Here is a 27,385-nt window from a genome sequence, read left to right as displayed (position 1 = left end):
TAACTCAGTCATCTTTTTTTTTGGCAGTATTGGGGTTTGAACTCAGGGACTTGCACTTGCTATGCAGGCACTCTACCACTTAAGCCACACCCTCAGCCATAAATCACCCATCTTAAATATGCTCAAAGAGCTGAAGGAAGCCAGGAGAACAATGTCTCACCAAACAGAGAATACTAATAAAAAGACAGAAATTATGAAAATTTAAAATATGGAGCTGAGAATACAATTCACTGAGGAGAAAAACATATGAACAAAAATAAACAACCTGAGAGATTTTGTAAGGTGCTATCAGCCTACCAATTTATACTTGATGAGCATACTAGAAAGAGAGAAGAGAGAAAGGTGCTGAATATTTGAATAATGGCTAAAAACTTCCCAAATGATGAAAGACATGAATTTACACATTTAAGAAACTGAACAAACTCCAGGCAGAATAAACTCAAAGAAACAAGAGACCCACAAAAAGATAACAGCTATTTCTCTTCAGAAAACATGGTGGCCAGAGGCAGTGAGATGACATATTTTTTAAATGATTAATTTCATATTACATGAATGTTACCTTAGTTTTTTAAAAGTGAAGCCATTTGACTCCAGAGCAAGAATTTTTTTTTTTTTTTTGTGGAACTGGGGTTCAAACTCAGGGTTTCATACTTGCAAAGCAGGCTCTATGGCTTGAACCATACCTAGAGTTTGCTCATGTCATTTTGGAGATGGGATCTCATGAACTCTTTGCCCAGGCTAGCCTCAAACCAAGATCCTCCCAATCTCAGACTCCTAAGTAGCTAGGGGCCACTAACGCCTGTCCAAGAGCCAGAATTTTTGTATTTAACAATAATGTGCTTTGCAAAATACTATATTAATTATATAATGCCTTCTAAGAAAAGCTACTATTTGAATTTAATCTCAATACCTAGGGTTCTGTAACTAATACTCAATGATGCTAGCTCTGTTCTAGTACTCATACTTCCTTGGGCACAGAAATGAATAATATAGGGACTCTGCCCATGAGCTGCTCTCATCTGGACTTTCACTACATTTGTGTATCAGGACAAAGTACAACTAGAAGCTACTGACACATTCTCCTTTTTACTTCCCAACACCTTCACTCTATTCTGTACTTCTTAAGCTTGTGTGTGGAAAACCCGGTCCACACAACCAGGCCACACACACACACACACACACACACACACCTATAGCAGCTGCCCTTGGGCCATACCTTAAAGCTATGGGTATACATACTGGCACATACTGGGGGTAGTTAGTACTGGGAAAAGAGCAATAGAGCCCCTAACAACATACTAAGAATCTTTTGGACAGAGAATTCTAGAGTCTTAGATACCTGGAATATGATCTAGAAAACTGAAGAGCGCATAGACTCTGTGGGGGTATGTCCCCTTGGTTCCACAGACTTCCTGTTACGTAAGGAAGAGGGCCAAAGTGGAAGCCTCAAAACATGGGCTCAGGAAAGGGGGTCATTGCCTGGGCCAAAAGATGGTACTGCCCTGCTGTTCTATCCCATTCACCCCTATCCTGACTCATCTAATATAGGTTGAGTCTATCTCTGTTCTAAAACCAGCAGGGACAAGCCTTCCTGAAAGCAAGCTTGTTTCCTCTCACAGACCACCCTTTTACCGGAACTGAATTTCTGGAGTTCCATGGGCCCTGTGGGGCTGTTTGGAAGAGCTCATTGTTACCATTAACTACCCAGATTGTATAAATTGGCTCCTTGCCAACTCTTCTCCCAGAATTCCCAGAATGACCCTTCCCATCCCTAGATTTTCAAATACCAGGCCACACCACTCCCAGCATATACCATGACCAGCCCTGTGTATTCTTACATTTTCCTAAATGTTAAAATGACAGGCTATGATCCAGAGTACAGAGAGAAGTCTTTTTCAAAGTAGGAGAATAATTCATTTGATGGAGATAAGTATGTCTGGGGGAAGCTTAATAGATGGGCTCCTGACTGTTTGCCAGGGGATATAGTCAGGAGAAGATGGAAGTTAGAGACCAAATACTGGGCAGACAAAAGCAAGGAAGATCAATATTGGGGAAAGAAGAAATGTTAAATGCACATACACCATTTTTCAATTTGTATGTAATTTCCTTATGAAGAACAAAAAACTTACATACAGAGATTTATTCTGAAGCAAATCCCTGAGTGTTGGTCCAGGTGTTACTCCACTATGTTCCAGCTTCTCCTGAGGGAAATGAGCTTAGAGTAGTAAGAACTTACTAGGATACTCATGTCAGTAGGAAAATCAAGAGAATTCAAAGAATTCTAACCTGATGGCCAGAGCTATCTCCATCTGCTGAACATCATCACCTTGAGAATTTGAGTAACCAGAATTGCTCTTTCCTTATTCCTAACTCTTCACCCCCAGTTAGAAGTTTGTATTTGCCTCTACCTGTAGGCTTAATTTCTCTCATATTCCAATTTATTCTAGCCAAGGGACACAGGCTAAACTCTTCTACCTCATAACCAAACTCCAGCCTCATTGAGATTGTATTTTCTCCTCATCTCATGTTTACATTCTTACCTTTATTCACTCAACTGTTTTGACTGTGTCTCTACAACTTTGTTCCATAGTGTTCCACACAGATTGTGTTCCTTATCCCTGACATCTGTACCCCCCAAACCTGGATCTTGCCTGTCTGGACCTAACATAGCCATTTGTCTTTGAATATCGCCAGTCCACCATTTCCTCCAGTTTCTTTGCTGAAACTCCTATCAGACAAACATTGGAGCTTCTCACTCTAGTATCTATTTCTTTTAATTTCTCTTTCATATTTTCTAATGCCATAGCTTGCTCTCTTCTGGACATTTTTAGTCCATTCTTGTTTTATAGATGCCATAAATTTTGAGGTTTTTGTTTGTTTATCATGAAAGAATATGTAGAGATTTATTGAAAGTTTCTTAAGAATGAAGAGGAAGGGCTTACACTATATATTACAACCAAAAAAAAAATTCAACCTGAATGTTCTCCTCCCCTAACTGCCCCCCCCAAAGTTCCACTACATATAGTAGCCCCAATTTTTTTCTCATCAAAAAATTGCAAACTTCAGCTGGGCACCAGTAGCTCATGCCTATAATCATAGTTACTTGAGAGGCTGAGATGGGGAGGATTAAAGTTTGAGGCCATCCCAAGCAAATAGTTCTCAAGATCCCATCTCCAAAATAACCACAGAAAAATTAACTGGAGGTGTAGCTTAACAGCTAGGGTGCCTGCTTTGCAAGTGTGAAGCCAAGTTCAAAGCCCAGTCATGCCCCCCAAAAAAAAGCAAACTTCTGCTTTTCTCCCTACTACCCCCACTTCCTCTCATGCCCAGCTCAATTCCTTCCCTCTGCATCCTTTCATCCTTTTTTTAATGTAGGAGCAATCTTGTTCTCTTGAATTTTAAATTTTTTTTGTTTCTTTGGACTGGCAGAGTAGCTCAAGTGGTAGAGTACCTGCCTAACAAGCACAAGGCCCTGAGTTCAAAATCTCAGTACCACCAAAAAATGTTTCTTTAAATATGTTTGACTGAGGTGAGCTCTTCCTGAATCATCTATTTTCAAGAGACCTGTATGCAGGGCCATATTTGAGGCTATTTTATGAAACAATATTTGCATGAATTGGACTTTTCCCCCATGACCAGCACTGCAAGGTTGCTTACTATGCTCTTCCTCACCAGGAGATTGATTCCTGCAAATACTGTCCTTGCTCAACTTCATCGTCCCTATATCTCAAATATTTGTGACAGGCAAATACAGGGAAGCTCTGGCTTCAACCTGCTTATTTGTTCTCACTGTTCCGTTCAGGGGTGTATGGGGCTTTGCTGATAGAAAGAAGCACTTTCCGTAGAAAACTGTGTCACTCTTTATGTAAAATCAGCATCCCTGGTCTTCCTCTCTCACACTCCTGTTTGACTTCCACTGTACTCAGCAGTCCTTCCTCACAGGTTGTAGTTCAAGCTAGTTAGTGTCTCTAGTTTCATTATAAAGAGGTTGTCTATTTTTCATTCTCCTTGTGTGTTGTTTTGGGTTTTTAATTTTTTTTGAGACAGGGTCTTGCTATGTGGCCCAGGCTGGCCTCAAATAATCCTCCTGTCTCTGCCTCCTGGATGTTAGAATCACAGGCATGTACCACCATACCTGGCTCACACACTGTAGTTTTGACTTAAAGAAGGATGAGGTTCTAAGAGAAGATGGGGGTGGATTATTGTTTTTAATTCCACCATTTAAAACCAAAGCTTCAGTTGTCTCTGATGCTTTAACATTTCTGTGTATTTACAGAAGAGAGAGAGAGAGAGTGTGTGTGTGTGTGTGTGTGTGTGAAAGAGAGAGAGAGAGAGAAAGAGAGAGAGAGAGAGAGAGAGCAGACATTTTAATATAACATCTTGACCAGATTAATAGATTTTCAGTAGTAATCTGTGTATGATGCCATTCCTCAAAGAATATAAATTGAATCTCTCTACAACACAAAGGAATGAGACACACAGTCAATATTAGCAGTGTTATAGAAAATCCTATGTGCTAGTCTTAGCACACTTGAATTTTTTTAAACTAGGATTAATCACCAATGCCTACTAGATATGTTTATCACAATGCCTATCATTTCCATAGTCCAGGCTAAAGATTAGGGCTACACACCATGTGGCTTCAATTCCCTTTCCTAGGCCACAGATAGGCTTCTAACCCATTCTATAGGCTCTCTGTCATTAGGACATGAAAGATCATGAAATGGAGAGTCACAAACAGTCTGGGACTGGGACATTACTCAAGTGGTAGAGCACTTGCCTAGGACCTGACTTCAAACCCCAGTACCACCAAAAAAATAAATAAATAAAGGTCTGGGCATAGTGACTCACAGCTGTAATCCGGTACATAGGAGACAAAGATCTGGAGGATCATGGTTCAAGGCTAGCATGTACAAAAAGCAAGACTCCATGTCAACAAATAAGCCAGGTGCAGTGGCATGTACCTGTGGTCCCAGCTATGTGGGAGCTCTATGTAAGTGGACTGTGATCCAGGCCAGTCCCAGGGGGGGAAAAAAAAAACCACTAGGCCCTATCAAAAAAGAAAAAGAAACAGAATCTGTGATAGGAATTTTAAATAGAAGGCAGAAGAAATGCAGAGTGGAGTCAGTTCATTGGTAAAGGCAAGAAATATATATATAGTACTGGGGTTTGAACTCAAGGCCTCATGCTTGCTAGGCAGGTGCTCTGCCACTTGAGCCATTCCACCAGCCCTTTTTTGTGTTGGGTATTTTCAAGATAGGGTTTCTCGAACCCTATCTTGCCCAGACTGGCCTTGAACTGCAATCCTCCAGATCTTGGCCTCCTGAGTAGCTAGGATTACATGTGTGAGTCACCAATGCCCAGTGAGACAGAGAGAGAGAGAGAGGCTCCCTGTCTTGGGACCCCCCCCCCCAACACACACACCTCTGCAAACTCTATTTTCCCACTTTATACTTTTCAATAAACTCCTGCTTTACACTTATCTATCTCAATAAACTCTGCTTTATACACACACACACACACACACAGAATTATAGAAACAAATGTAGAGAGTGGCTGTGTTATATTAACCACTGCAATGTCCTTCTATTCTTCTGGTGTCTTTGCCTGACATGATAGCTTGCCATGGTAGATGCTCAACAAATGTACTGGAAGAATGGGCGATTCTTTCTCCTAGTAAGAGAGGTTTCCTCTTTGCTTGTCTGATCTCTGCTCTTTTAATGGACCTTCTACTCCATCACTCTGTTGAAAGTATTTCTTAGACTAGAGGTGTAGCTCAAGTGGTAGAGAGCCTGCTTTGCAAGTATGAAGCCCTTAGTTCAAGTACCTCTCTCACCAAAAATAAATAACTAAATAATCACAAGAAATTTTTCTTAAGACTTGTGGGATAATTTGCTAGTCATGCATTTAATGGCACTCAATTTTCAACCTCCTGGACTTATTTAATCTAGCCTTTGACTAATGTGATTTGATACTCTCCTAGTCCTCTTGCCTCTGCCCACTTCCCTGCCCTCGCTAGTTTCTCTTCCTCTTCTCATTCTAAGTGTAAGCAGTCACATGGTCTTCAGCTTTCTTCCAGCTCTGCACTATCTTCTTACCAAGTGAGCCATTAGTTCCATGACTTCATATACAGCCTCTATCTAGGTGGTTCCCGAATCTCTACCTCCGAGCTCAGGCTACCCCACCACATCCAGTTCTAGTTCCTTTTCTTCACTTCCCTGTTTATATTTATTGCACCACCAACCTTCCAGTTTTGAAATCTAGTTATCTTTAGATATTTTTTTCCTTCCCTGTCATCTAATCAGTTGCAAAATATAGTTTATAAGGATGACTGCTAACTCTCTTCTGCCCATCAAATTTTCTGTTGCTCTTCATAGCTTATCAAAGTAAGTTTCAAGCCAGGTATGGTGGTACATACCTCTAATGCCAGCACTCAGGGAGACTGAGGCAGGAGAATCATAAGCTCAAGGCCAGACTGGGCTATATAGCTGTTTCCAGGCTAGCCTGGGATACATAGCAAGACCCTGTCTCAAAAACTAAAAAAATAAATATCCTGTACTTTTTTACAAGAGCCCCAAAATTCATTGAAAATCATATTTCTAGTCTTATTTCCCATGGTTCTATAACACACTGAAAAAATGTTTGCAGTCCTTTTACATGTTAATAATTCATTTACATTTTATTAACCAAAAGATAAAAGATTAAAGAAGAAGAGTATTTCATTTTTTGTACCAGACTGAGTAAGCAACTCTATGAGGGTAAAGAGAAAAAAAATTTGTTTATTCTCCATCTTCTCAAACCCAGGGGCTGGTGATGTAGCTCAAGTAGTAGAGTGCCTGCCTAGCAAGCATGAAGTACTGAGTTCATATCCCAGAACTGCCCAAAATAAAACAAAATAGAAAAATGCCTATGAGATAATTTGCAAGTAAAAAAATGCATTTTAATTCAGTCAGGACTATCTTTAAAAACTTATAAATAGGTACACTCTGAATAAAATAAAATGTGTGGGAGAACTCCACCAATGGAAGGGTTTGTAATACTGGTGAATGCAACCTTCTGAAGGTAAATGTCATTTAGGAACTTTACTCTATGTGTTTTATAATATATTTAAAGTAGATGGTAGTTTCCAGAGTAGGACCAAGGGGGATTGGAGAGTGACTAATAATTTAGGGAAATGAAAATTTTCTAGAATTAGTCCGTGGCAGTGGTTGTACAATCTTGTGAATAAGCTAAAAACCACTGAACTGTATACTTTAAAAGGTTTTTTAAAAGTCATGTCATATTTATATTAATAAAAATGTAAAATATATTTAATATTACTTATTATTGATATTATATGATTTATTTTGGGGATCAGTACTGCAGTTTGAACTCAGAGCCTTGTGCTTGGTAGGCCACTGCTATACCCCTTGAGCCGCTCTCCCAACCCTTTTTGCTTTTTGTTATTTTTTCAAATAGGGTTTTGCTTTTATGACCTAACCAGCCTGGACCAGGATCCTCCTATTTATGCTTCACGTGTAGCTGGGATGACACCCACCCAACTTTTTTATTGAGTGAGATGGGATCTCTGGAACTTTTTGCCCAGGATTGAACCATGATCCTCTTGATCTCTGCCTCCCGAGTAGCTAGGATTGCAGTCATGAGCCACTGGTGCACTGATTGTTTGTTTTTATGCTTAGTTCATCTTGTCAGTTGAGGTTTTGCCAGTTAACCTGTCTTTCAAGAATAAATCCATAGCTATAAACAAGGGATTGATCATACCATGTTTACTAAGCATACTCTGTGCAAATGCTTTACATACATTATTTCATATAATCTTTGTAACAGCCCTCTGAGATAAATATTATTATCCCATTTTTAAAGAAACCGGAGCTAAGAGAGTTTAAGCAACTTGTCACAGTCACAGTTATTAAGTGGCAGAGCCCAAATTTAATCTCTTTATCTACCCCCAATGCTTGTTATCTCAATTATTGACTCAAGGGAAGGCCAGTCAGTATGCTTTATGGAACTGAATTTATTAAGTAAAATACCTGTAAAAAAAAAAAAAACTTTCTGTTTTTTTTTTTTTTTTTTTTTTTGCAGAGGTCAGAAAGATTTTATTTGTAGAGAATTTAGTTGGAGAAAAGAGAAGAGAAAGACTGCATGTTGGAGAATGCAGGGGGACCCAGAAACCAGTGATCCCCTCTGCTGCTTTAAAGGGAGTATAAAATTGGAAACCAAAGTAGATTCTGAAATTTCAATACTTAGAAATCTTTAGGAAATCACATCATCCACTGCCTAACCACTGTTAGGGGATGTCTAATCTTAAGGCAGTGGAAGAGAAACTCAAGTCAAGGAGATATTCATCTTTATAAAGACCTGGTTGGTAGGAATCACTTTATAAAAATGCATATCCTAATTTTAAGAAAGAAATGAAGGAAGGAAGGAAGGGAAGGAGGGAGGGAAGGAAGAAAGGAAAGAAGAAAGGAAGGAAGTAATAAGGTCTTCCCATCAAACTTTTGTTTTAATCATCCATGTTTGGTAGTGAGGATTTTTTTTTTTTTTTGGTGGTGGTACTTGGGCTTGAATCCCAACTATTTTATTTATTTATTCATTTATTTGTTTATTCTTTGGCAGTACTGGGGTTTGAATTCAGGGCTTCACCATTGCTAGAAAGGTGCTCTACCACTTGAGCCACTCCACCAGCTTAATCATCCATGTTTACACATGACATGACTTTTTTTTTCAGTGCTGAGGATTGAAACCAGGCCCTTGTATATGTTAGGTAAGCGCGCTACTACTTAGCTATATCCCCAGCAATGTGCACATTCTCCTAGAGCAAAGAAAAATGCAGGAATTAGAGCTATGGTATCCTTGGAAAATTCTTGGAGAATGGTTTTCCTGAGAACTTTTGAAATCATGGTTAATAATAGTACTGGAATTCCTAGCCAGAGCAATTAGGCAAGAAGAAGGAATAAAAGGAATACAAATAGGTAAAGAAATTGTCAAAATATCCCTATTTGCAGACGACATGATCCTATACCTTAAAGACCCAAAAAACTCTACTCAGAAGCTCCTAGACACCATCAATAGCTACAGCAAGGTAGCAGGATATAAAATCAACATAGAAAAATCATTAGCATTTTTGGTGTCTCACATTTATGCCCCCGGCCAGCCTGGACTGCAGTCCTCTTGTTCATACTTCCCATGTAGCTGGAATGACAGGGTAGCTAGAATGACAGACATATCCCACCATGCCCAACTTTTATAGGTTGAGATGCGGTCTCTAGAAATTTTTGCCCATACTTGCCTTGAACCACAGTCTTCCTGATCTTCATCTTGCCTGTAGCTAGGATTACAGGCTTGAGCCACTGTGCTTGGCTTCTATTTTTACAGATTTTGGCTTTAAAGAGATGAGTGTAATAGGCAATGACAATAGTGTTTATTTTTGTCTCAAGAATGATAAACAAGCTGGGTGCTGGTGGCTCACGTCTGTAATCCTAGCTACTCAGGAAGCAGAGATCAGGAGGATAATGGTTCGAAGTCAGCCGGGTCAAATAGTTCATGAGACCCTATCTCAGAAAAAAAAAAGAAAGAAAGAAATGATAAACAAGATGTTTATACGTTATTTGCTTTAACAGCTAAGGACAAAGAAGAGTAAGAGCAAACTTAACGGTAGGTACTGTGATAGAGGAAGTTAGAACTTGATTATAATTTTCTACTCTTTCTTTTTGGTGGGACTGGGATTTGAACTCAGGGCTTCATGCTTACAAAGCAGGCAGTCTACCACTTAAGCCACACCTTCAGTCCTAGAACTTGATTTTAATAATTAATGTACATATAATGAAATTAAACTTCATAAGAAGTGGAAATGGTAGAAATGTGATAACTCAGAACATAAGGGCCCATGTGTCAAGATTTCTTATAGATGAATTTAGTGAGTTTTTCATTTTCCTATAGTAAATAATTGTCTTTTGTCTGTCTGACAAAAAACACTAAGTTCATAAGACTATAACTTCCTTCATTTTAGCTCTGAAGGGATCTTAAAACAAGGTGTTTAATTAAAAACATTTGAATAAAATTTCAAATGTGATATTATATAAGAAAATCAGGTTATACTTAATATTTTTTAATCTAAAATTAATAAGGTGATTATATTAATAAAGAGGATAAATTTTTATATAGCATTTACTTTACTTTTTATCAAAAAGAAAACTTTCCTAGCCTCTAAATTCTCAGTTATTCCAAGGTCTGGAGAAAGTATAGAAGCTTCGAGCTATCACAAGATAAATATTTCCCTGAATTTCCTTTCATGCTCCCAAAATCCATACCCCATTCTATGATCTTGTTTTCTGTGCTTTGCCTAGAAAACCTGCTGTGTTGACAAAGGGTGAACTCACCTCCATGAAGCTCTGTCATCAGGCCACCAGGGGGAACAGGCAGGCCACTTGGATCAGCTCAGCAGGCCGAGGCTGGCTGTGGACCAGGAGTCCCCCACCTTTAGTTTCCTAGGAATGGGCTCACAGCCTGTGAGGAGGGGGAAACACTCAGGAGATGGAGAGAGGGGGCAAGGCCAGCATGAGATCCGGCAGATTCCGTGACAGTTTGTCAGTTGCTTGGATCCTCTTTTGCTTGAGAAAGAGAAACCCTGATTAGAATGGTCTACCAACCCACCTTTTTTCTTTCTTTCTTTCTTTCTTTTTTGGCTGGAGGGGAGTTCTTTTATATTGAGATGGTAGAGTTCACAGATGGATGAGGCTCTATAAATAAACAGCAGCAGCAGCCTTAAGCCTACCACATGAGAAATATCCACCTCACCCCTCCCCATGATGCTATCACATCATCAAGACATAGCTGAGAGCTTAATAGGACACTCTTTCACCCCTCACATTCCTCCTGGGTTCTATTGAAGCAGCCCTGAGAAATTAGCAGAGGCCTGGAAAACCCCAGGCCCTTCAGAAACAAGATGAGAAAAGATGCATTTCATACGGCTTTCTTCAGCAGTTTTATCCCACAGAGATTCATACATAGGTGGTGCTCCGGGTGACCTATAAAGAGCCATCACAGAACCAACAGGTTTTTTTGTTTGTTTCTATTTTGGATGTGTTTTGCTTTCTATAATAATTCTTCTATCAATAGATTTTCTTGAGTGTCTTAGTTATGTCTGCCTTAACACCCACAGCTCTTCCCCTGGCATTTGGGAATGCCCAAACATGCTATGCTTCTGTGGCTTTGCATATGCTATGCCTTCTTCCAAGGGACTCTCCCTCTCCCAAGAAAGTTCCTGAAAAGTCAGAATGATTCCCTCTTTTATGTGTCAGCAGCAGATATTTCTGTCATAGCTTTCATTATACTGTATTATTTCTTTCATCAAAACTATTTGTTTTAATATCTCTTCCCCAGTAAGTTATAAACTTCTTACTTCTTTCATCTTAGCCACACAGGCCTACCACACTCAAAATTTAATAAATGCTAGATACATGAGTGAATTAATGAATAAGCAGCACCCAACAATGCACTCCAGGTTCTCTTTCCTGGGTTTGTTTTTTTATTTGGTTTGGTTTGGTTTGGTAGGGGGTGGTAGTGCTGGAATTGAACACAGGAATTCATACATGCTAGGCAAATGCTATACCACTGAGTTACTCCACCAGCCCTCTTTTCAGTTGGATAATCCACCAGCTGCCATTTCTGTGCTTGTGCTTGTTCAGAGTGGGTTTGTGCTCTACAGGCACTCCTATCAGCAGGGAAGCCAAGGGGTTGGGTAAACTAGCTGCCTCTGCCTTGTCATAACACAACAGCTCCTCTGCCCTTCCCTGTACCTCATGCCTATAATCCTAGCTATTCAGGAGACAGAGATCTGTAGGATCGTGGTCGAGGCCAGCCCTGGGCAAAGAGTTTGAGAAACCCTATCTCAAAAATACCCAACACCAAAAAGGTCTGGTGGAGTGGCTCAAGCGGTAGAGCACCTATTTAGCAAGTAACAGCCCTGAGTTCAAACCCTAGTACTACCAAAAAAAAAAAAGGATAAAATAAAAATTAAAAAAAGGTCAGACATGCTGGCAGAGCCACACTGAGGCCTCTTACCTTCTGCATGCCACTCCACAGGAGAAGGGTATATAAGCCATAGGATCTTTCTGTCTGCTGAAAACTAATGGGAAAGGAAAGGCTTATCTCAAATGCTACCCTGATTAATGTTCTCCAAATTGTGAGGGTTATATCACAACTGTCTATAAATAGTCCCTGGACAGTGAAACAAAGGAGATTTGTTTTTTCATCAGAAATGTACCTACATGATACCAGGAAAGTAAACTATGAAATTGAAGATGGAGGGAAAAAAGAATACATTAATTTTACTTTTAAAATGCCATGTACTGCCAGACAGAGTGACACACACCTATAATTCCAGCACACAGGAAACAGAGGCAGGATGATCACAAATTCAAGGCCAACCTAGGTTATGTAGCAAGACCTTGTTTCAAAAATCTAAAATAGTGATAATAATTACTAACAGACATCCCAAAGTGTTAGCATTAAGGTTAGCAGAACAGGCTGCTGTTCCTAACTTGAATCCTATCTGGTAGGATCTACCCCTGCCTGCTAGCCTCAGAGCCAAACTGAAGTAAGGGATGTGTATTAAAGTTTAAAGCAAAGAAAGTACTCAGCATCTTACAACTGTTGGTCACTACCTCTGTGACTTACATAAGAATTTAGAGCTCAGATTTTCTGGTATATTTAAACTCTGATTGTGGTTCCAGCTCTATCTCCACCTCTACAACCTCTGTGCTCCCACAAGGAGTGAATCTCCTGAGAGTTACTTATGAAACAGCTCAATCTAAATTGTTTTCTTTTTTGTCAGTACTGGAGTTTGAACTTAGGGCCTTGTGCTTGCTAGGCAGGTGCTCTACCACTTGATCCATACCACCAGCCCTTTTTGCTTTGGTTGTTTTTTATATAGGGTCTCACTTTTATGCCCGAGCCAGATTGGACTTTAAATCCTTGTATTTATACTTCAAAAATAGCTGGGATGAGAACTGGAGGAGTGGCTCAAGTGGTTGAGCAGCTACTTTGTAAATGTGAAGCCCTGAGTTCAAACCCCAGTCCTGCCAAAAAAAAAAAAAAGTGACCAAGACATACAATCAAATATTATTTAAAAAAAAACAGCTGGGATGATAGGTGCCCATGACCATGCCCAGATTATTGGTTGAGATGGGATCTCAAGAACTTTTTGCCTGGGTTGGCCTCAAACCATGATCCTCCTGATCTCCACTTGCCAAGTAGCTACAATTACAGGCATGAACCACCGTGCCCAACTCTGAATCTTTATTTTTAAAAATGAGAGAAAAGTTAAGCGATAGTAAAATTGTAAGAGGTGCTTAAACTGCTTTTGCTAAAAAAGCATTGACTCCTTACTTGGGCCCACAAATTAACCAAAAATAGGAGAAAAGGCTTGACATAGCTTCCTCAATTTTGCATCTATCTTTGTCTAAGCCATTCATCTTAGTCACTTTGGAATTCAGGAAGTACAGGACTTTATCAATAAGATGTTTATAAGGAGGGTGGAGGAAACTGCCCCACAGGAAGGGAACATGACAGCCAGCTCCAGGACAAGAGATAACAACTTCTGTGGAATCCTCAAAGAACAAGGAATAGGTAATGGTCAACTAGACCCCACCTGACTAATCTGACCATTGGAACACACCTGTGGCTGGGCCTATTTATGCGTACCTTTTTCCCTCTGCCCTAATTCTTTGTCTATGTAAAGCCAAAGCTCATGTCTGTACTTCAGAGGTGGCTGAAGATGAGCTGAGTTCTTACTTTACTTCTTTCCATGTAATAAAATCTTTCTCTGCCCTTTACCATGCCTTTTTATTTGGCCTATAGGGGCAAGTGACTGGACCAGACTTGTGGAAGTCCAGAAGTTTGGGTCTGGGGTCCAAAACTCCAGTTTCAATTTCTAAAATAAGATTGATAGTAGTATATTATAAAATATAGAGATATATAAAAATATGTTCATATATAGAAAATGCATATTGAAAAAATGGGGTTTTTTTGAGACAGGGTCTCTCTATGTAACCTAGGCTGGCCTCAAACTCACTATCCTCCTGCCTCCACCTGCTGAGTGCTGGGATTACAGGTATGAACCACTACATCTGGCTCCAAAATTTTAATAGTTACACATTTAAACAAAGTTTGGGACCACCACTCTTGAAACTGAGTGCCCCTAACTATTCCATGTCCTGATGGTAGTGGGGACAAGGGGAACCCAAGGGGCATGTACATGAAGAAAACACAACCTACAAAGGGTCACTACTTTATCCAATAGCCATTATGAGTACCTCTAGGAAGCACTATTTTTTTTATAAAGAAAAATGGAGACATCAAAAAGCTCTTCATATGCTTTGAGTTTCTAACAACATATAAGAAATGAACCATTTAATGTACTTACAGGTTCATTTGCCCCAAGAATTCTCTTTTTTTTTTTTCTCTCTCTTTTGCAGTACTGCGGTTTGAACTGAGTCTACACCTTGAGCCACTCTGCCAGCCCTTTTTTTGTGTTGGGTTTTTTTGAGATAGGGTCTCATGAACTATTTGCCCAAGCTGGCTTTGAACTGAGATCCTCCTTATATCTGCCTCCTGAGTTGCTAGGATTACAGGTGTAAGCCTCTGGTTCCTGGCCCAAGAATCTCTTTCTAACAGAGGCAACAAGTACAGTTTTGAAAAAGTTTTATCCTAAATTCCATTGTAGGAAAGAGGGGATGGAGTTTGAGCATTAGCTATAGAGAGATGTGGCTTGAATACAGGGTGTTGTGGCTTTTGGGTACTTAACCTACAAGTCACAAACCACAGCATAAAATCCTTCTTTAAAATTATTTTGTAATTAAAAAATAATGCATTATTAGTCACTAGGGAAATATAAATCAAAACTGTAATGAGATACCATTTCACACCCACTAGAATAGTTGTAATAAAAAAGATCAGTGTTGGCAAGGACTTAAAAAGATTGAAATGCTTACTGCTGATGGGATTATAAAATAATACATCCAGCTTTAGGAAACAGTATCGCAGTTCCTCAAAAGCTAGATGTTGAGCTATTAAACATAACAGGTACTTAGAAACTGCTTTTGATAAAAACCACTGGCTCCTTAGGTGGGCCCACAAATTAACTAAAAGCTGGATTAAAAACTCAGCACATCTACCTCCATTTTGCATCTGTCAGAATGGCTCTGAGTCATTCTTTCCTTCCATCACCATGGATTCTGGAAATGGCACAGGCCTTGTGGATAAACATCTTACAACAAGAGTCAAATCAACCTCCAAGGTAACAATGACTTTATTGTGACAATGCAGTCTTGACTAATCCTGAAATAATGATCAACCTTTGACTAACACTGCTTAATCATGCTTACCTCTTGTTCCCTGTCCCAATTCTTCCTTTATTTATTTATTTATTTATTTATTTATTTATTTATTTATTTATTTATTGGAGTTGAGGTTTAAACTCAGGGCTTCCAGCTTGCAAAGCAGTCATTCTACTGCTTGAGCCATACCTCCCAGTCCATTTGCTCTGGTTATTTTGGAGATGGGGTCTCTCAAACTGTTTGGCCTGGTTGGCCTTGAACCATGATCCTCTGGATCTCAGCCTCCCAAGTAGCTGAGCCACTGGCACCCCGATTCTTCCTGTATTTAAATCTAAAGTTCATATCAATGAGCTGAAATGCTTAGCTTCCTTCTTCCTGCAGCCACATTGGAATAAATCTTTCTCTGCCCTTCACCACCACTCTTTAATTGGTGCATTGGAGGTGCCTGAGCCTGGTCTGTTAGGAATCTCAGAGTTGGGCTTCTGCCTTAAACTCTGGTAATGATATGACCCTGCAACTCCACTCCTAGGTATACTCCCAAGAGAATTGAAAATTTATGTCCACACCAAAAAATTATACATAAAAATTAATGACAACATTAATCATACTAGCCAAACAGTGAAACAACCCAAATGCCCATTAACTGATGAATGGATAAATTAAAACATCCATACAATGGAATATTATTCGACAATAAAAAGGAATGAAGCTAGGCATTGGTGGCTCACACTTGTAATCCTAACTACTCAGGAGACAGTATCAGGACCATCGTGGTTCGAGGCCAGCCCAAGCAAATAGTTTGTGAGCCCCCATCTTGAAAATACCCGATGCAAAACAGGGCTGACAGAGCGGCTGAAGTGGTAGAGCACCTGCCTAGGAAATGTGAGACCCTGAGTCAAACCCCAGTACCACCAGAAAAAAGGAGGTGGGGGTGGGGGTGTGGGGGGGGGAAGTACTGGCACTTGCTACATATGAACTTTGACCTTTGAAAACAAAAGCCAATCACATAAGACTATATATTGCATATTTCTGTTTATATGGATTATTAAGAATAGGCAAATCCATAGAGATAGCAAGATTAATGGTTTCCTAGGGATAAGGAGTTTAGGAGACTCTAAATGGGGCATGACTGCTAATGGGGTCTGGGTTTCTTTTGGGGATGATAAAAATATTATGAGACTGAGGTGATAGTTACACAACTTTGGGAGTACACTAAGCACTGATGAATTGTATACTTTAAATGTATTTAATTGTATGTTTTATGAGTTATTTCTCAAAAAACAAACATGTAAGGTGGCAGAAATGTTAATACAAGCTGGGTGCCAGTGGCTTATGCCAGTAATCTAGCTACTTTGGAGGATGAGATTGGGAGCACTGTGGTTCCAGGCCAGCCTGAGAAAACAGTTTGCAAGACTCCATCTCTAAAATAGCCAGAGCAAAATGGACTGGAAATGTGCTAAAGTGGTAGAGCCCTGAGTTCAAACCCCAGTCCCACAAAAAAAAAAAAAAAAAGGAAAAGAAATGTTAACATGATACAGTGACCCGATCTGGATTTAGATGCAAGCCCTAGAATCTGGTGGGGAAGTAGGAACAGAAAATGAGTGGAGCCCAAAGGTGGGTGCAGCGGCCAGCCCCCCACCACATGCAGGAGCCTGCTTACCCGATTCACCTGCCTCTGGCCTGTCACCAACCTGACTCTGCATTTCGTGATGGTCTGCCTGTCCTCCTTCCCACTCTGCCCTGGGAAAGAGAAAGGATGGGCTGCCCTGGAAGGCAGAGGCCTTCCGGCTCCCTCGAATCCCCCACACACATCCTGTCCCCACCCATGCGTCCAGCAGCCCGACATCGCCCTGCACATCCCAGTCCTGTGCCGGCAGCTATTATGCTATAAGAGCTCAGGAAGCGTGCGCTCCAGCAAGGCGCTACTTTGCGGGCTCACGCCTGCTTCTGGGTTCCAACCGAGGACCCTGCGAGCCCGGATCCTGGGTGCTCCGCTACAGGACAGTGCAGGTTGCAGGAGGGTTGAGGCGGCAGGTCAGAGCTGTTGAATCGACCCGGAGAAGCAAAGGGAGGGGGCTGCGCGGGAGTGTGTTCACGGTGGACACGCCAGGTGAACAGAGTCAAGGTCATAAAGCAGGTTGAGGAGGTGCAAATCCCCACAAGTGGATGGCGAAGGGCACTACTATCGCGCTACTGCCGCCTTTTACTGTTTACGCTTTTAAAGCGTACTGTATACGCTTTTACTGTTTCTCAACTGTCCATTCAAAACCCAGTTCAGGGTGGCTAGTCACCAGTCTCTGGGCAAGAAGCACTGATCCAAATTAGAGACCGGAACGTCACAGTCCTTAGTTCCTTCGAAGAAGCCTACTGCTCTCCGAGAAGGGGAAGGGCAGGGTGGTTCTCTGCCTGGACTCCACCCCACCCCATTCACTTATTTTATTACTTTATTTTATGGTACTGGAGTTTGAACTCGGGGTGTTGCACTCTACCACGTCAGCTACACCTCCAGCCCACCTAGGCTAGTGGCTCTAAATGGAGCCAGTAAAACTCCCTATGGGGCATTTGGGAAATTTTGTAGGACACTTTTGATTGTTCCAATCATGACATTTCTTGGAGTATTTAAGGGTTGAGGACCAGGGGTCCCAGCTATGCGACGCGCACACACACACTCTTAAAAGATGCATGAAAGAACATGTTACCTGGATTTATAATCACATGTAAAAATGTCTTTTTTTTCAGTTATTTTTAAATATTTACTGATCACCTACTATGCCAAGCTTATATACACTTAATTTCCAGGACTATAACTAGTAGGCAATTCAGTAGATGTTTTTTATTTGTTTGGTGAATTTTACCTAGAGTTTTACCCAGAGTTCGGGTGTGATTACTTCAGAGAATCACACCAGAGCTCATGTTAAGGTGCTGGTGCAGTCCGTGATCAGAAGATTCTGGTTTTTGCGCTCCAAATGGAAAAACCCAAGCAGAGCACATGGATGGGGTGAGGTAGGATAGCTTTATTGAGAGAAGGGGAGTCACTGGTCCTGCCAGGGAAGGAAAGGGAAGCAGAAGAAGGGGGCACAGGTGATGCAGGTGGAGTCCACCGGCAGGAAGAGAAGGGCAGAACCAGGAGGTTCCCACTCAATAATGAATGAGTGGGGAGGGGCATGGGCAGTTCCCAGCCAGGTGAGGTTGGTCTGGCCATCCCCAGGCAGCCTACAGGAGCCCACACATACCTACTTCTAGCCTGCCTCACTAGTAATACCATATTTGAATCTGAGCTCTTGTTGGGGGTCAGAAAACAACACCCCAAAGTAGAATTCTTTGACATGCTCAGCAAAAAAGACAGCTTTAAGGTCTCTTAAACTTTCACTCTTTTCCTTTCTCTTGATCTTTCTTTCCCAAAGTGAAGGGCCTTCACCTGCAATTCCCCTAGCTGCCTAAAATCCCAGATCCACCAAAGTGAAACACAACTGTTTTCAATCTTCTTACTGACATTTCATTAACCAAAGAGATTAAACTCATATCACAGAGGAAGGGGCTGAAAATCAAACACTACACCTAGAACCCAAAGAACTTTGTCTCAGGCCATTGTCTTCTTCTGGGTCCATCCAACTCCCCTAAAAATCATTTCCTGGGGCCAAGTGTGGTGGAACACACTCATAATCCCAACACTCAGGAGGCTAAGGCAGGAGGATTGCAAGTTTGAAGCCAGTCTGGGCTACATAGGAAGACCTTGTCTCAAAAAAATAATAATTTACTATCTCTCTAAATTGCCTACAGGCCCCTCTCTCACTTTCTGCTCCCCTATGAAGAGGATATTTAAATCTCAACCATCTGGTCTTTGAGCTCTCATATTTTGTATGGCTCCCATTAACATTTACACATTCATAAATGTGTTATGCTTTTATTAGCCTGAATTTTTTTTTTTGGTAGGAGTGGGGTTTGAATTCAGGTGTAAAGTAGGTACTCTACTGCTTGAGCCATACCTCCAATCTATTTTGCATTTTTGCTCTAGTTATTTTGAATTTGGCATCTCCCGAACTTTTTCCCTGGCCTGGCCTCAACTGAGATCCTCCCAGTCTCAGCTTCCCCAGTACAGCTACCTGCACAGGATAAGTTTAGACTGTGAATTCTAAGTAAAAAGGTCATTCTCAGCCAGGTACCAATCACACCTGTAATCCTAGCTACTTAGGAGGCAGAGATCAGAAGGACAGAGGCTCAAAGCCATCCCAGGCAAATAGTTCACGAGATCCTATCTTGAAAAAAACCATCACAAAAAAGTGCTGGTGGAGTGGCTCAAGGTGTAGGCCTTGATTTCAAGCCCCAGTAATGCCAAAAAAAAAAAGGTCATTCTCAGAAATCCTGAGCTACCAGAAGAGTTTTGCCTGTAGGTCTACCTTTGGAGGAACTGTCCAAAAAAGAAAAAGGATCATTTTATTGTTAGGGAAAAAGATTCAACAGCTTGGTACCAAGTTTTTCCTTGTTATTTCCTGTAAGGTGAGAGCTGCCCATTGGCTATATGAACTCATGGTGCCAATAGCAATGGAAGTATATGCATGAGAAAGCAGCAATTACCTCTCAAACCAGGAGCAGACAGGATAGAAAGGGCTAGTCCTGCTCCTTTCATAATCTCTCAGGAGAACTCAAGGAGTCTCATTAAACCATGACCTAAAGACTACCACCTAGGTCCCATCTCTTCAAAGTTCTACCACTTCCCAATACCCCCACCCTGAGGATAACATCTCCAATCACAGTGGGCTCTTGGAGGACACAAATTATATCCAAACCAAAAGGTTAAGTCAGAAATTTTCTAGTTCCTTTTGTAAAATTAGGATTCAAATTTAGTTCTGAGTCCATTGGTATTCATGCTTTAATGCTAGTCCCTTAGAAAATTTGAATTTGTAATGGGAGTTTTGGGTTGCATGTGCTGTAGGCTCAGCAGAGGAATTTAACAGGAAACTCACAGTAGCAACTAATGCCCCATTCAGATCTGGCTCTATGAGACAGTCCCCAGCTTTGCATATTTTCCTGCTAACAACTAGCACCTGCACATTACTTCCAGATACTGTTAAGAACTGAAAGAATCCAGGAGTTTTATTTCATATTATCCCACAACCCTTTATATATATAGCCAAAGACAGACTGATGTGTATTAACAAAGGCCACTCCTTTGTGTCAACAAACTCTAAGGTATATTCTTTGCTCTAAAACTTCCCATGGGATCAGGCTGTGTGGGACTTCTGAAATCACACTCTCACTTGGTTTCTTCCCTCTCCCTACCCTTCATCCATCACTCCGTTACTGGTTTTCCATGGGAGGCCTTTCTTAACAAGCCGCTTGCATCCAGATCACTGGCTCAAGAACCTGCTTCTGTAAGAACTTGACCAAAGACACTCACTGGCTCTTCAGCTTGCAGACAGCTAAGAATACCTAGAACACCACTTCAAGTAACTATGGCATTGTGTGTCAGCAAAAGTCTTCCGGTTATTTCTGAAAACAATAAAAAGAGGAAGTGATCTATGGGGGAGGGGAAGCCTGTACATCACTGCACCAGGCTTCAGTTAGGCCTGTGTGCTTTACCAAAGAGATATAAATATCTCTTCAGTTTCTTAGACTTTTAAAACATCTATGCCATGGAGGACCAAAGACAAATAACTGCATCCAACTAAGAGATGTGTAGAGTTCAGTGCATAGTAAGGGTTTGATATATGATAACTGCTATTTTTATTTACCAAAAGTGGGGTTTTTTTTTTCCTATCAGCCCTTCATGTGGCTTACCAAAGTATCAAAATAGTTCTGTTCATAAGGTTTACATATAGATATTTTATTGTTTCTTTTAAGAGATGTAGGATCCAAATGTGGTCTTCAGTTTTTGTCCGCAAATCTAGACTGCAGTGAGACAAACAAACAGACAGTGCCCAAATATATTATGCAGACAATGCTTGCATTAACATGATTATGGCCTCCTTATTTTGTGCATAAAGTGTACAAGCATATCAATATTAAAAATCAAGAAAATGGTTTCAAATTAGACCAATTCAAATGAAGCATCTTCAAACCTGAAAAGAAAAAGAAAGAGTAGTAACGCTTTTACTTTACTTGGAATACAGATCTCACCATCAAATTTGTTAATTTCTGTTGTACAGATCACCTTTCCAAAAGAAATAGGAGCAGGCAATTCTCCATACCCATTACAAAGAGCACATCCCAGTAGTTTTTCCCATTGGTTTTTCCAAAACATTAGAGGAAAGAATACTAGTATTAGAGTTTAGGTCCTGGCTCTACCATTTAGTAACTATGTGATTAAGTAGACCACTTAACCTCTCTGATGTTCCCTCAAATCAATTTCTCTGTCTTAGAATGTAACAGAAACTCCTAATGGGTTTTCAGCATCAAGGTACCCTGGGCAGTACAATTTCATTGAAAAGCTGGATTTTCTACTGCTGGACTCCAACTGAAGATACAGAGAAGTCTGAGTTCCTCTCTCTTTCTTGCTTCTAGATCTCCTTGTAGATATATTTATTATGTTACTTTTATATAGAGTTATACAGTCTGTTTTTATTTTTTCCTCAAGTAGCCTAGAGACCTGTAGAAAGCAAACACAGTGACTGCATACTGGGGCTGAACAAGACTGAAGGAATGAGACATCTGCAGAACTGTGTCACCCACTCCTCTCCTTTCTTCTAGCTGAAGAACAAAGCAACTGCTATGCGAAGGAAGAGGGTGGTTTATTTTTGAAGGGCTTCTCAGGAGAAATGCCCTAGGTAGAAATGGAAGAAGAAAAACCAAACCATTGCAGGTGGTATGGATAACTGACAGTCTTTGTCTTACCATAACCACACTGGCAGCTCCTCTGCTCTCCCTTTAGAGGGTTAGTGATGCTGGCAGAGCCAGACCTGTGGCTAAACTTATCCATGTCACTCCACAGGAGAAAGGAATCCTCATAGGATTCTTCTTTACCTGCTGACATGCCACCCTGATCAATGTCCTCCATACAGTAAGAGTTTTTATGTTGGAACTATCTATAAATAGTCCCTAGGATAATGAAACAAATGAACAAACAAAAAAACTTTGTTTTTGGTGGTACTGGGTATGGAACCCAGGGCCTCCAGTATGCTATGCAAGCACTCTACCACTCAGCTACACCTCCAGCCCCAAAACCCATTTCTTAAGGTCAAAAACCCACCTCAGTGATGCTGATCAGTTGTCCCGATCTATGAAAAAGAAAATGGAAAACATTAAGTTTTACTTTTAAAATACTGTGTACTAACAACTGTCAAAATCTTTTTGCAGTAAGAGAGGCAGAATAGACTGCTGTTCCTAACCTTGAACTCTTGTTTAGAAATATCCACTAGGCCCCACCCCGCCTACTAGCCTCAGAGCCAAACTCAGCCAGAGTACTGAAGGAGTCTAGGATTATAGGAGGCCAGGATAGTGGGGGGCTTACAGGCCAAATCCTGTGCCTCCCTGGGATGCTCCTTGGTGCTAAGTGTCCATGAGGTTGCCAGGAAGGCTGGAGAAGGTTGCAGGTAAGAATGTTGGGAGTGTGTGTGCATTCCTGTGAGTGCTGCTCCTGCTCCCCTCTCTCACTGCAGGGACACTAGAAGTTCAGGGAACATGCTATGTAGAGTTCTGTCAGCAGGTGCCACTAATCAGTGCTTTAGGAACATTCCCTGACAATCCCAGTAGGCAGATTTTTTAAAATATCAAAGAAGATATAAACTGTGACTCTACTCAGCAGTTAAGGAAAGAGCTTGAAAACTTACCCCACTTAACAAGAGCAGGACTCTGCAGAGTGACGTGTGTAACTCTGCAGGCATATTCATCTTTGTCATTGGGGACAAATTCAGTGTGGGCCAGGAGATAGAAAGACCAGTCCTTGCTGAAGGACAGATCTGTCTGTTCCACCTTTTCTATCTTCTCTCCATTCTGCAACAGGTCTATTTGAATCTGAGGTGGATGAAACCCAGACACATAGCAATTCAGGAAGTTTGGCTTCCCATTCTCTGCTGGGTGACGGGAGTACACTTGAATTTTTGGAGTACCTAAGAAACATCAGAGAAAGACAAATGAAAATTGCCAGAATATTTCACTTGGTCTCAAGCTAAATCAAAAACCAAATGTTAAATCTGGTCATCTTTTTCTCCCAGTTTCATTTCCATTCTGGCCAAATGAGCTTCCACTTTCCCAAAGGGCTATGTCCATTTTGAGAAAAAAAGCCATAATTTAGTATCTTTTCCATGTAATTCTCCTTTACATGCCTTCTGTTTTTTGTTTGTTTGTTTGTTAAGCCAGATTTCTAGCAGTACTATCTGTCACTGGAGATTGTGCTGAATTGTTAAGAACCTTTAATGTCTTCTCAGCACCCATCAGACTCCTTAATATATCACTCAAGGCCCAATCCTACTTTCAAACTTCATTTCTAATTGCACATACCCTCCGTAGTAGCCACATCAAGTTACTCATGTTATATACTGCTTCAGCCCCTTCCATTTTCTTTCTTATATTTACTCCTTTCCTCTTTGGTGTCTGCTGCTGCCTAGATCTTCACCTATCTGACTCCCTAATATGTATTAAGTGTCTGGTACATTGTCCTGGACACAGCAATTGTACTTTAAGTGGCAAGTGTTACTATTATTACCTCCTTGCTCAGGTTTCTATGAAAGTCAATCCAAGGTATGTTACTATCCAGAGTGTATATACCATATTTCATACCTGATTTCATGAGCTAGAAAACAAAATTTAAATTTCTACAGGAGTTGGCAAGAAAGTGATTGAGTTGGGCTGGAGTAAATACAATAGGGAGAAGTTATGACTATGACAAAAGAGAAAACAGTCTCCATTATACCCAAATGGAGCAATGTATATGAGAATGGGATTTACCTTTCCAGTTGGCACCCTCAAATGATTGCTGTAACTAGACAGGTTGGAAATACTGCCTCATGCTACAGAAGAGTGGTTTCCAAAACAGAGTGCATAACTAGACCATCCAAGGAGAAGTGGAAAGAAAATATTATAAACTCTATTTCATTTTTCACCTATATGAAGTGTTACTGTGCAGAATACATAATTTGTCACATGTATATAATGTACTTTGAAATACACATATATTCAGGGTACATGATCACTAAAGAGTAACTTCTTCTCCATGTCTGGGAGGTGGTAAGGAGAACAAAGAATACCAGGTACCCTGACCAGAAGTATCTGTAAAAACACCAAGTTATCGAAAGAAAGGTTACTAGGCCCCATCAAGAGCTGGATTGAGGATTCCAATGAAGCCTTGATTTTTTTTCATGAAGTTTAAAAGTGAAGATAAACTACAGAGCTCTTTGTATTTGAGCTTCTAATAATAAGAACACAATAAATGCCACAGGGGCAGAGCATAATTTCATCCTTCCTGGAATTCTCTCTTTGAAGGAAGCAGGCAAGATATTGCCATAATCACTAAAATGAGGACAAGTATCAGACTGCATATGAATCTGGGCTCAGCCACTTACTAGTTTGGGAGAGGTTAAGTTTCTGAAACTTAGCTCTAAAGGCCCACATTAAAACACATGCTGGAGGCATGGCTCACGGGGTAGACAGCCTGCCTACCAACCACAAAACCCTGAGTTCAAACCCCAGTACCACCAAAATACAAAAACACATGGGTGATGATGGATATAAACCTTTAGAGGCAATCACCATTACATATTCCTTGCATGTCTTTCAGAAATGGTGTAGGCATGGTATGTATTACTTTGGAAATTTTCAAAAGTTTTTTAAAGATGTTGATTGTTATTTTTTGAAATGGCATCTAGCTGGGGCGTGGCTCAAGTGGTAGAGCATCTGCCTAGCAAGCAGGAGACCCTGAGTTCAAATCCCAGTACCACCAGAAAGAAATGACATCATCAGCAAATACCAATAATGGTGATGATGTATGCTTTGTTTTTAAATAAATTATATTCAAATTAATATAAATTACAAAGTAAGTTTTCTTAAATACTCTATTTTATAGGGGTTTCTTATTCTGTTATTTTGATGGTGCTGGGGTTTAAACTCCCGGCCTCATGCTTGCCAAGCACTCTATCACTTGAGCCATGCATCGACCCATTTTTGCGGTGGGTATTTTGAAGTACTCTTGAACTTTTTGCCTGGGCTGGCTTGGAACCCGCATCCTGTTTATCTCTGACTCCCTGACTGAGCACCAGCTCCAAAATTACAGGGGTTTTGTGAGAGGAAAGAATGAGAGGGCCCAGTACATTGCCAAGTATTTAAAAAGTATCAGAATCTTGGGTGTCAGCAATAATTTTGGTAGCCATAGTGGATTGCCCTATGGCCAGTTTTACAACCTTCCTGACTTTTAACAAATCTTTGCTTTTTCAAAACCGAAAGTAGAAGCTCTGTGCACTGGAAAGAACCAGGCAAGGAGCCAAAGGGAAAGCCTTTTGTGAAGAAAAGTCCAGGGCCATGGCCGCCCAGATTGCTTGAGAGAATCTCACACAGGAAAGTGAGGATGCATGTTTCTAAACAAAAAGAATTATAGCCAAAAGGCCTACACTACCACCAAAGGTGGTGATCAGGCTCAGTTTCAATCCGGATTGTCTGTCATTTATCCCCTATGCGATTTAGATTACGTTACTTAAAATCTTGGTGTCTCAGCTTCATCTGTGAGAACACAACTCCCTCAGCACAGCCTCGCGATTGCTAGGCAGGCGCTCTACCACTCGAGCCACCCCACCAGTCCTGTTTTGTGATGGTTTTTTTTTTTTTCCCCAGATGGGGTCTCCAGAACCCAGGCTGGCCTTGAACCGCTATCATTCTGATCTCAGCTAGGATTATAGGCATGAACCACCGGCACCGGGCTGCGATTATTATTATTATTGAAATCAACATGTAATAAGAACAAGTGTGTAATGATGCGAAAGCGTTCTCTAACTCCGCGGATGGGGAGGTGCCCAGGGCAACCGAACCTCGCCGGCGCCCTCGGGGTAGGAAAGAAGCAGGGTGTCGGCGGCCTGACTTCCCCGGGTGGTGCCTACCACGAGCCCCAGCCATCTGTCTCCACTCACCCTAGCCTCCCTTCCCTCCAGCAAAAAGCGGCGAGAACCCCTCCCCGCCAGGTCGCTCGGAAGCTCACGGAACTGTGCAGACCCTCCCCGCCCGGGTTCCCGCGCGAAGGAGCAAAACCGGCAAGAAGCGCGCGCCCGGGACTCTCAATCCCCTCCCCACGGCGGTCACCCACCATTGCCCCAAAGACCGGGCCCTGGGCTAGTCCCGACCAGGAAGGAGAATTTAGCAGAGGGGGCCCAGAGTTAGAGAGCGCCAAGAGGGCCAAAGAGGAGAGGAGAAAGGGGGAAAAGGGCTAACGGGGTAGGGGGCTAAGAGACACTCACGCTGGATAGCGTCGGTGCTCGTCAGAAAGAGAAGCGCCAGCAAGGCCAAGGCGAAGGTCACCGAGCGAGACATCGCGACCCGAGTGCCAGCGCTGGAATGCTTGTCGGGCAGGGCACGCACAGTTATAGTCCCCGCGCACACAGCCAATCAGGACCTAGCCCTTCCGGGCAGTCACCAGTCTCCAAGCTCGCGACGCCCTCCAGGTTAGAGAGAGGGACTTCCCCATTTTCAGTTTCATTTTCTTATAAAGTCCCGTGATACTTAGGAAGGAGTGGACTGGGTGAGTTCGCACTCTCTCTCTGCATCGATCTGGGATGCGCGCTTGAATTTAGGGCGCCGGACCGCTCATCCTAGGACGTCTGCCTGGAAGCACCTTCAGTCATCCAGAGCCCTGGCTTTGCGAACTGGCCCCGGAGATGCTAAGTGACTTGCTAACGGTGTCCCAGCCAGTGAAGGACTTAGGACCCGCAGTTTTCATTCTTGGAAAGTGAAGCCCAGAAAGGTTAAGAGCGTTGAACCCTGTCTGCCTGTCTGGCAGAACTCGAACTTCGGTTTATAACTACAGCCCAGGAATACACTATAAGGTTTCAGGATTCCCTGGACAAGAAACACCCAGGAATCCGTCCTGAGGGCAGCTCAGAGAACCTTCCAGGATGAACGAGGGTCTTTCC

The 27,385-nt window shown here is 41.5% G+C and overlaps 2 protein-coding genes across 2 annotated transcripts in view; both read right to left on the bottom strand.

The window, feature by feature from the left end:
- Trim69 (tripartite motif containing 69) overlaps window positions 1-20,996 on the bottom strand; it is a 42,864-nt gene extending 21,868 nt beyond the window's left edge. The window contains exons 1-2 of the mRNA XM_074065866.1: window positions 16,999-20,996; window positions 10,380-10,610 (exon numbers count right to left, since the gene is read on the bottom strand). Coding sequence (XP_073921967.1) covers window positions 10,380-10,385 — 6 coding nt within the window. The 5' untranslated portion in view covers window positions 10,386-10,610; window positions 16,999-20,996. The remainder of the gene's footprint in view (window positions 1-10,379; window positions 10,611-16,998) is intronic.
- A 145-nt stretch (window positions 20,997-21,141) lies between these two features.
- Window positions 21,142-26,869, bottom strand: B2m (beta-2-microglobulin). Its single transcript, XM_020173520.2, has 4 exons — window positions 26,714-26,869; window positions 23,105-23,383; window positions 22,525-22,552; window positions 21,142-21,397 (listed from the first exon to the last, which is right to left on the bottom strand). The coding sequence occupies exons 1-3, from the start codon at window positions 26,784-26,786 to the stop codon at window positions 22,539-22,541; spliced, it is 366 nt and encodes a 121-aa protein (XP_020029109.1). The 5' UTR covers window positions 26,787-26,869; the 3' UTR covers window positions 21,142-21,397; window positions 22,525-22,538.
- Window positions 26,870-27,385: the final 516 nt, after the last annotated feature.

Source organism: Castor canadensis, chromosome 2, assembly GCF_047511655.1.
Source record: "Castor canadensis chromosome 2, mCasCan1.hap1v2, whole genome shotgun sequence".
NCBI lineage: Eukaryota > Metazoa > Chordata > Mammalia > Rodentia > Castoridae > Castor > Castor canadensis.
This window is presented reverse-complemented; position numbering and strand designations above follow the sequence as displayed.

Excerpts from the sequence above, each read along its gene's own strand:
- B2m (XM_020173520.2), bottom strand. The coding sequence starts at position 26,786 with ATGTCTCGCTCGGTGACCTTCGCCTTGGCCTTGCTGGCGCTTCTCTTT. Across the intron at positions 23,384-26,713 it reads GAGCACCGACGCTATCCAGC|GTACTCCAAAAATTCAAGTG; the intron begins GTGAGTGTCTCT and ends GATGTTTCTTAG.